This window comes from Nothoprocta perdicaria, unplaced genomic scaffold (genome assembly GCF_003342845.1).
Source record: "Nothoprocta perdicaria isolate Ctin4 unplaced genomic scaffold, notPer1 scaffold_454, whole genome shotgun sequence".
NCBI lineage: Eukaryota > Metazoa > Chordata > Aves > Tinamiformes > Tinamidae > Nothoprocta > Nothoprocta perdicaria.
In genome coordinates, this window is record NW_020455704.1 from 80,439 (window position 1) to 89,669 (window position 9,231).

General features: G+C 48.1%; 1 protein-coding gene across 1 annotated transcript in view; it reads left to right on the forward strand.

Moving 5' to 3' along the window:
* Nucleotides 1-1,601: 1,601 nt before the first annotated feature.
* The window catches only part of RASA3 (RAS p21 protein activator 3), a 122,872-nt gene continuing 115,242 nt past the window's right edge, over nt 1,602-9,231 (forward strand). The window contains exon 1 of the mRNA XM_026046691.1: nt 1,602-1,666. Coding sequence (XP_025902476.1) covers nt 1,612-1,666 — 55 coding nt within the window. The 5' untranslated portion in view covers nt 1,602-1,611. The remainder of the gene's footprint in view (nt 1,667-9,231) is intronic.

The window sequence follows — 9,231 nt, forward strand, 5'->3', positions numbered from 1 at the left end:
AAAACCAATTCAGAGTTCTGCACTATGCAGATATTTTTATTAAATGGTAAGATGCCATTTGGCTATGCCTACAGTATAGGAACACAGGCAGAGGGAACACAGTAAATCAGGCAGTTCCTCAGGATAAATCCCTGCTTCCTTTTTCGGTTCTGAGCTTGCCATTTTCCTCTCAGTGTGAGGCCCCTACCTGTGCAGAAAAGCTTTTCCTCTGCTGACTTTCACTGCCCTTGCAGCACCTTCCTGAGCTTTCATTTGCTGATGCCTGGACAACTTCTCTCCTGGGGACTTCATGACACATGTGACTTCCAGCCTTGGGGACCGGCTTTCTGATTTCTTGCTGTCCCTTAATTGCCTGTCTCAACACASTAGCTTCTCAACATGTGGATATATAGGTTGGCCCTACCCTGTCTGCTGTTGTCTTGCTTCCRAAATCCCTAGGCAGAACGGGAAAGCTTTTGCTGTCCTTCCCTGCAGCCTTGGGAAGAGGCGCTGCCTTCTGCGCTGAAGACTTGCTGGATGTGACTGGGCTGACTCGAGGCAGGGCTGAGCTAACGCTCCTCAGGTGGTTTATGACTATCTGCACCAGATATACCGGATTATTTTTTTAAGTGTCATCTGCAGACCTCTACTGCTATGCTGCAATAACCACAGCAAGTTGAGCTATGGACATGTGAAGCAATGGACAGGTTTTTGTGTTAAACAGTTTGGCTTTTCTAATCTTGCGCTTCTTTTGCTAGGCCCTAGTGCATGGGATACGGCAGCAGCTGACTTTACAAGGGCCAGCCATTGGATGAAGCACTGTTGTGACTTTGCTTTCCTGATGTTCTAGTGAAGAAGCCTGCAACGTGAAAGTCTGAAATCCGACTTCCTTGCTCTTCACGAGCCAGTTAGGTAAAGTCAGCTTTGCCAACCATCAAATGGTGCCAGGAGATGGACTGCCCCACTCCCCAACTCCCCTTTTTTAGGGGGGAGTTTTTGTCTATTTAACATGGTGCTTCTCCCTCGCCCCAGCTTAATGAAGAGGTCTCATCCTGGGTCCATGGCCTCGCTCTGCGGCTCTGCCCTGGGAGGCCTCGAGCATCGCTCGCCCCCCGCCTGCCCGCCGTGTCACCGCAGCGCGCGGGGCCAACGGCCGCTGCCCAACGGCCGCTGCCCAACGGCCGCTCGCTGCCCAACGGCTGTTTGAGGCGGGGGGGGGGAGAGGCTTGGCCGCGCGCTCCAGCTGTTGCATAGCCCTCCCCGCAACCGCTCAGTGCCCGCCCCGGCGGCGAGCGGCCAATGAGCGCCGCGGCCGGCGGCGGCGCTGGCCAATGGGGGCGCGGGGGCGGCCCGGCGGGGCCGGCGGCGGCGGCGCTGGCAGCGCGCGGGCGGGCAGGGCGGGGGCGGCGTTGGGGGCTGCTGCGCACCGCTCCGCTCGCTGCGCTCTGCCGCTCCTTCCCTTCTTCCTTCCTTCCTTGCTTCCCAGCTCCCCTCCCTGGCGCCGGGGAGCCGGTGACGGCGCGCACCGCACCGAGCCCGTCTGCTCGCCCTGCGTCCCGTGGCGGGGCTCGCCTGCCTCCCTCCCTCGCCCGGCCCGCGCGTCCCCGCGGCTGCTCCCGGCGCGGCGGCACCATGGCGGTGGAGGAAGAGGGGCTGCGCGTCTTCCAGAGCGTCAGGATTAAAATCGGTGAGCAGGGCAGCGGGCGGCGGGGGGCTCCCGGGCGCGCCGGGGCGGGCGGCAGCCCCCTCCCCGCTCCGGGGGTCGCGGTGACAGCCCCGCACCGGCCGCTGGGTCCGGCGTGGTTACCCCTCCTTGCATTTATTTATTTATCATTGCTGTCATTGATGGTTATTGTTATTACTGACCGTCGCTAAGATGCGTGCGAAAAGTTTGAGGGCGAGCGCGGGGGTCTCGGTTCTGCGTGTCGCTGGCAAAACCGGGAATTTAGGGAAAAAAAAAAAAAAAAAGAGGACGGGGTTGGGGGGGAAGGAAGGGACACGAGGCGAGGACCCGGTAGCTGCGGCCGGGTCGCCCGCAGTCGGTGGCCGCAGCGTCGCGCGGGGGCGGCCGGTGCCCGGCGCGGGCTCCGGGCGGAGCGGGACCGGAGCCGCCCGGCCGCGCTTGGAGCGGCTCCCCGCAGCGGCGCCTTAGATTAAGGAGAGGGGAGGAAAAAGAAAGAAAAAAGCCTGTGCGGAGTTGTGGCTGCAGCTTTGTTGCCGCTGCTTTTTGTGAATGGAGTGAGAGCAGGGCGCTCGCGCAGAGAGCGGCGACACGCTCGTACCTGCGCGATGGACGCGGCTGGAGCGCAGCGGGGCTGCGCTCCAGGGTAGCAGCAGCTCGGAAGGGCTTGCGATTAACGTGCTTAAAGCCCTGAGCGAGGCTAATGCCGGCGGCAGCGGGAGCCGAGGCCGCGGCGGGGCCCCCCGTTCGCGGGCAGCCCGCAGCGAGGCGCCGGGCCTTGGCCTCGCCCGGGCAGGGCGCAGCAGCAGCGCATCGCTCCGCGGGGCGGCATGGGCGCTCCCGAGCCGCGCGGCGCCCGCCTCCCGCTCGAGCGCGGCAGGGGGCGACAGGCGGCGCGGGCCGAGGCCGCGGGAGCGGCTCTGAGCCCCCGGGCACCAGCTCGGGCTGCCGGAGCTCGCCGCCTCCCGTTTCCAGAGGCCGGACGCGGTTTCTTTTGGGAAAGCCYCGTGGGAAAAGCGGGAGCGGCAGGGTCGCCGCTGTTCCCCGTGGGCTGGGGCAGCGATTCTCGTCTCCCAGGCGCTGGGATCTCGGCATCTAGAAGGGATTGTAGATGRAGGCTTGTTTTTTGGTTCCCTCCAGAAGGGCACCAGTGTGTGGATGTGAAAGGCGGTGCTGAGCACCCGGAGGGAGAGGGAGGGGGGACACCCACTCTGGCAGCTATTCCCAGCAGTAGAATAACTTGTCTGTTAGCACTTCCCATTCACTGGCATCTTGTGGACTTCTTTCTTTTGTAGTGATAGGAAGCTCTCAATCTTTTGAAGAGAGGGAAGTTATTTACCCTCTTGACTTGCTTTGATCTATAGCGCTCTAGTAGTGGTCAGCCTTGGAGTCATTTCTGTTTTCTGGGGAGCTTGTTCCATGACCAAATTCCAGTGAATCTCCCACTTTCACRAATTCTGTGTGTGATCTGGCTGGGCATTTCTGGGTCCATAGCACCTCTGCTGGTGGATCCTGCATGGTGGCACTGGCGTGCAGGTGTGCCATGGGTGAGAGCCACACTGGTGTGTTGCAGAGTCGGTGCAAACACGCAGTGAGATAAGGGTGGCGCGCCCAGGGTGACTCCTCTGTCCTAATAGAGAGGTTGGAGCAGTTTGGAGGCTTCAGGCTGTGTGAAACATCCATAGCCTAGAGATGTTTGAATGCCCAAGTAGTGCCGGAGCAGTGTCTCATCTCATCATCCTGCCGAGGAGATGAAGGGAAATGAAGGCCCACTTTCTACTGCTAGTATTACTTGTTCATCTGGGAGTGGTGGGTTGAACATAATCAGCCTTGTTTAGCCAAGTGGGGAGTTTGATCCTGGTTCTTCTAAATGCTTCTCCGTTCTGCATAGTGTTGTTTGGAGGCTTGCTTGGACTTGGCTCTCCATTCTCTATTGAAAATGCAAACCCTTGAGGTCCTTAGGATCCCCTCTTTCCCCCATCTGGTTGCCCTGCCAATGATGTGCCCTTTCCAAGAATGTCTCACTGGGATACTGAAGCCATGGAGCAGCAATGTGAACTCTGCCACTGTGGGGCATTAGTAGGAGTCTTTACTGTGCTGCCCCTTGTCCAGTTTCTGGTTTCTTTTGTGGTTTGTTGAATTGGGAGAACTCAGTGCCTGGCTACTTCTGCTCACGTCTATTGTGAGCATGTAGCAGACACTTAAAAGAAGAGAGTAATTTCTGTGCAAATATGTCTACTATCCTCAATTTGATTTCCTTGTGTTTTCTCTTTATTGAGATGGTTGTCATATTGTCTCTCTTTTTTTTTCCCTTAAAAATTATTTTTACCAGAATCCCTTATGCACAAACAAAACAATGTGTCATGTAAGACTAAACAAACACTTCCTATAAGATTGCCACTCTGAGGAAGTGTGCAGTGCTGATATTTCCATGAGTCAGTGTTGCAAAAGCTGAAAGGAAACAACATAAGGCTCTAGGGCCGATGATTGGCTGGAAAAGCTACAAAGAGGGCGCTTCTGCTTGACAACATGACTGCTGTGCTACTGTGAAGAGTATTTCATAAATATCTTGGTCTTGATTGCTACTTCCCCCTCGTCTTAAATGACATTAATTGTTTAATATTAGCTTTCAACAAAAGACCTAAAGGCTCCTATTCAGCACTCCTGATTTGAAGGCTGTATTCCAGTTAGCAGAGAATAGCTCCCTTTTTTTGTGGGACCTACTTMATGAAGTTATACTCAAAAATATAGGGAATTCTCACTAATGTAATAAGCAGTTTAGCTTTTCATGTGCCTAAAATCTAGTGCTGTTGTATCTAGGAGTGTAAAACTCCTCAAACTTCCCCCAAATACAATTTTTATCATTATGGCTTGACTTGTTGTATAGATTAGGGTGTTCTATAGCTTTGGAACAATAACRGTGTGATACTGTATGTGTTTGCAGCATATTGGGCAGTATCCGAGGCCCCCATTTAATGAGTAGGACCTGTTGACCCCAGAGGGGCCAGCTGATAAACTGTGGCTGCTCATAGTGGGTTAAGACATTTGTAGACTTACAAATCTCCTTTATCCGTTTTGGAAAGGGGCAGGGGATTGACCTTTTGTTGGGTGTTGAGTTCTTAATCTAAAATGTGGGGCTTGTGGTAGCACGGTCAGAATGTGATCAGAGACATGAGGTTTTAAAGTATTGTCCAAGAAGGGCTTGCTACTATCTGACCTGGGCTGGTTCTGCATTCACAACTTACCTGATCAGAAAATCAACCCACTGTTTTTTTTGAGATCTCAGAAGTCACATTTACACTGCACTGATCTAGTAGACTATTCAAGTGAGGATTGTTGATCTGTAGACTGTAACATCTAATTTGAGTCGAGTTTTATTGTACCTTCTTTGTAAATGTTTACAAAGCTCTGGCTTTGGAGATGACATAAAAGGAATTGAACCTGTCTTTGGGAAACCGTAGCCATTGGTGAAGCCAGCCTCTGCGTATTTGCCGCAGTGCCCCTGTGCTGTGTTTGGGCAGACTGATTGCCAAGGGAAGGTATTTGCTGCTCTTCTATAAAGCCTGATATGGAGGAAGGGTTGGAGAGAAATTACTTGTTTGCCTTCCTTTAAGGGTAAGGAAGAGCCACCTTGTCTCTGGCAAACTTAAGGCTTCTCTTAGTCTAATCCTTAGCTTCATCAGGGAAATCCATTTTGCCTTGAGAAGATGTCCCTTTTAATGTTGTCTGTTGAGATTTAGTGCCTTAAGTGGTTTCTCATAGAAGTAAGTACCACTAAATATGCTCACTGTGTAATACTGTAAATGGATTTATCCTCATGTAAAAGGGGTTGACCAGATATTTTTAGAATGAGAGAGACTTTTTTTTTYCCCTCATATATCTATTAGAAGATGATGATTTGGAAAATGCAAATTGTTTCTTATAAAAATCTGGATGATTTTCTAATCATTTATTTCAAAGTTAGTGAACCAACAAGTAAAGAAAGGGAAAAAAAATTATGCATCTTGCCCAGAATGTATATTCCAAGTCACAAGATGAGATCTGCCCATTAAAAAGTTAACAAGTACATCTTAAATTGATGCTGTGTAGGTAAAATAAAGTGACAACAGTGTTACCAGAAGATTGCAGTGCTTAAAAAAAAAAATGTTTTGCTGCTGTGGAGGGTACAGAATAGGATGTGCTGACTTTTCCCCTTTGTTTCAGAATKTCAGACTCTGCCAGCTTTGATGTTCATCGTGTTCTGGCTGTCAGTGAAAGGGCCGGGGCCAGCGGGTCTCAAGCAGGGCAAGCTGGGGCACTTGGTTGTGGGCTGGCGGGAGCAGCTCTGGTCAGAGCAAGCACAAATATATCTGAGAGCAAAGTGGCTTGGCTTTTAGGGTTCATCAGGGTGAATTCTCACAAGGGAAACAATAAATTATATTTGCTCAGAGCCTTGATTGTCAGGAATCAAATATAGTAGATTTTTTTTTTTCCCTTCTCATTTGGATTTAATATATTGCGAGGAGGGGTGGGTGGTAGGGAGGAAAGGCTTCTCTAGCCTCTCTCATGAGAACTAATAGCAATTTTGTGTTCTRGTCTCCAGAAACTAGTTGAGGTGATTATCTATCTGCTTGTCAGAGTACCAAATACTCTTACATGGGGACTTTATTTAAGTGCTGAGTATCTTAGCTTCACTCTTTGGCAGAAAATTTGGAAATTGGAATTTGGCTTTTGGAAATTTTTCACTGTGTTGAAATGACCCTCAGAATATTCTTTTTGTTGGGGAGGCAGCTGTCAAGAATCACTTTGGTTCTACATCTTGCCATGTTTCTGTGTCTCTGTTCTGCTGGTCCCGGCTCCTTCCTGTTTCCCTGTTGACTCCGTTATTTTCTCGCAGTAGGTGCAGTCTAAAGCCCAGCTCTGTGGTGCGCTAACACAGCATAGCAGCTGGGTGCTGCTGAAGAGGGAGGTCTTGCTTTTCCTCTTCCCTGCCCATCTTGCTTCAGAGACAGGCTGAACCTTGCTGTGCTCTTCAGTACATCTTCCTTGTGTGTTTTCTTGCTGGTGCTGTATGGGTTCATCTAGGTACATTTGGGCTCAGCCAGTTGTTGTGCTGATTTGACCAAGAGGAGAGTTTGGCAAACTGATTCATCGCCAGGAATTCCACCTGGGAACCGCTTGCATCTCAAGCCCAGGTCCCCCAAATGCCCACGGCAGCTCAGGTGCTTGGGGTCATAATTGATACTGGCTTCTCTTCCACTTCCATCACTTCTCCACACACCTCTTCTAAAGCTGAGCTGTGTGATTTTGATTATCACCTTTATGTGTAACCGGAGAAGAACGGTGTAAATTGTGAATAATTCTGTTGGAGCCAGTAGCTACATTGCTGTGAGAACTGAAATAAATATTTGAGTAGCTCCTGTAACAATTCTTCTCTTGAAGAGAGAGGAGGATGAAGCTAAATCCACTTAAGGTTGTTAAGGAGTACTTAATACATCTAATTTTTCGACAATTCCCTTGTGGGGAAAACCCTTTCGAAACTGGTGTGGCTGTAGGATAAACCTCAAAGTGCTGTTTCCCTGCGCGAGAGGAAGAAGCAGGTGAGGGAACGGAAGCCCTAGTATAAACATACTGTTTGGTTGTCCTTGAATAATAAGGATGTAAGTATCAGACAATTARTCATAATAGTTTCAGACCAATAAAAGCTAAATAGCCGTGTATGGAGGAGAAAACTGTGTTTTTGTGTGCCAGTGGCCTGTTAAAGCTGCTGGAGATCAATTCACCCAAGGCATTATATTAACAATCATTAAAACAATCCCTATTATGTCCTGATGTTGTGCTTCTAAACCGGTATTTAGTACCAGGTATTTATCCACTTTGTGGTTATAATCAAGGAGAAGCTGTAATAACAGTCTATATTTTATAAAACTGTGCTTTATAAAAGGTGGTCACAGGCTTTTGCCTTCTACTTTTTAGCTGTGTTTAAAAAAGCTGTGAGTAAAAAACTGGTTCTTTAACAGAGTATCTGTTGGACAGGTGTCTGTTCTTTTCAGCGGCAGCTTTGATTCCTTCAGCAGTGGTGACCGAATTCAAGATGCAGCCAGCAGCTTTGTTTCGGCATGGAAACAAAACAGATCTAACTTCCTTCCTCCCCCTTGCTAACCTCTGCCAAGGGAATGCAACTTCCCTGAAACTTCACATGTTGTTTTCCTCCTTTAAAATGTTTTCTGGGTGAAAGTTTGGCAAAATGAAGGATTTAAAATTACTGWGAAGTAAACTTTATTTTTTGTGGATCATAGGCACAGGTAAAATTCTTTATAGGATCGGTTGAAATTGTGTGGGCTTTGATTTCTGCCCTGCTCCCCCGTTTTCTGTCTGGAGGAGCAAAGAGTATAGAGTATTTATGTTTTGTGGGGAAATTTTACCTATGAAATAGGTAAACCTGAATTTTCAGGGGAAGATTTACCTGTGAAAGAATGGTAGGTTTAAGCAGATAGAAGTTGATGGAGTGTTGAATTTGCCTAAATAGTAACATGCTTTGCCTCTTCTAAGCTTGTAATAGGCCTTACAGGATGGCTGAAGCATTAGAGGAAACTACTCAGTATACAAATACTGCTGCTGTATGCAACAAATGTGAGACTTGGGGTTCATTTAGGCAGAATACTGCTCAAATGACTGGAGGAAGGAGGACTCTTCCAATGCAGGTCCGTGTTTGAGAGGTATACTTCTGGTGTTTTAAAAAATGATTTTACGAGGAAATATGCTTGTGCGGTTGTCATAAATAATTATTTATTAAATAATAAGTGTCATTATTATTTAAAAGGAGTCTGCCTTACAAGGCCTGAGCTGAGCGTTCCTTTCAGAAAAGGAACATTGGAGACTGTGGGCTGCATAGAGAGCGAAAGGGTCTGTGGCCTTGGGAAGGAGTTTTCCTTGGACTTTTATCCACTTTTGAGTTTGCAACAGATGGAATAAAGTTCGAGCGACTGATAATTTGTGTTTTGGCATCTTRCAGATTTAAATTCCCATGAAATATCGTTTTCTCTATAGCTGTCCTGAAGGTATGTAATACAAGTAATCTTCATATTTTTGAGACTCATAAGCAAGGGAAATCATTCAGCTTTCCTATTGTAGCTATGGAGGAATTGGCAACTTGGAACGCTTTATTTTACAGTTGTGCTTCTGTTATGGCTGTGCATACAGAGTTTTTATATTTATAAAAGCAGTTCACAAAACCAGATGTACTCGGGCTTGGGTTTTAAGCTCCTTTAAAATAGGAGAGAAGGGAAGCAGATTATTTTGACTACTGTTTCCAATTTCTTCTAAAAATATTTCTATTTTCAAATTGTTTACAGCTACTTACTTTTGTTCAAGCACTCTAGAAGAAAATAGTTAGCGGTAGCTTTTTACAAGGCTTTAGTTGATTCTTGCTTGTATTTCCCAGCTGGTGTTAGAGTACATCTGGAATCTATGAAATTCCTTTCTTTGTTCCTCATTTCCTGTGTCATTCAATGCTACAGTGCAGGGTTTGAAAGCTGTTTCTCTCAGTATCTTCTTCTAAGATGTATTTTTTTAAAAAACATTTAGTAACT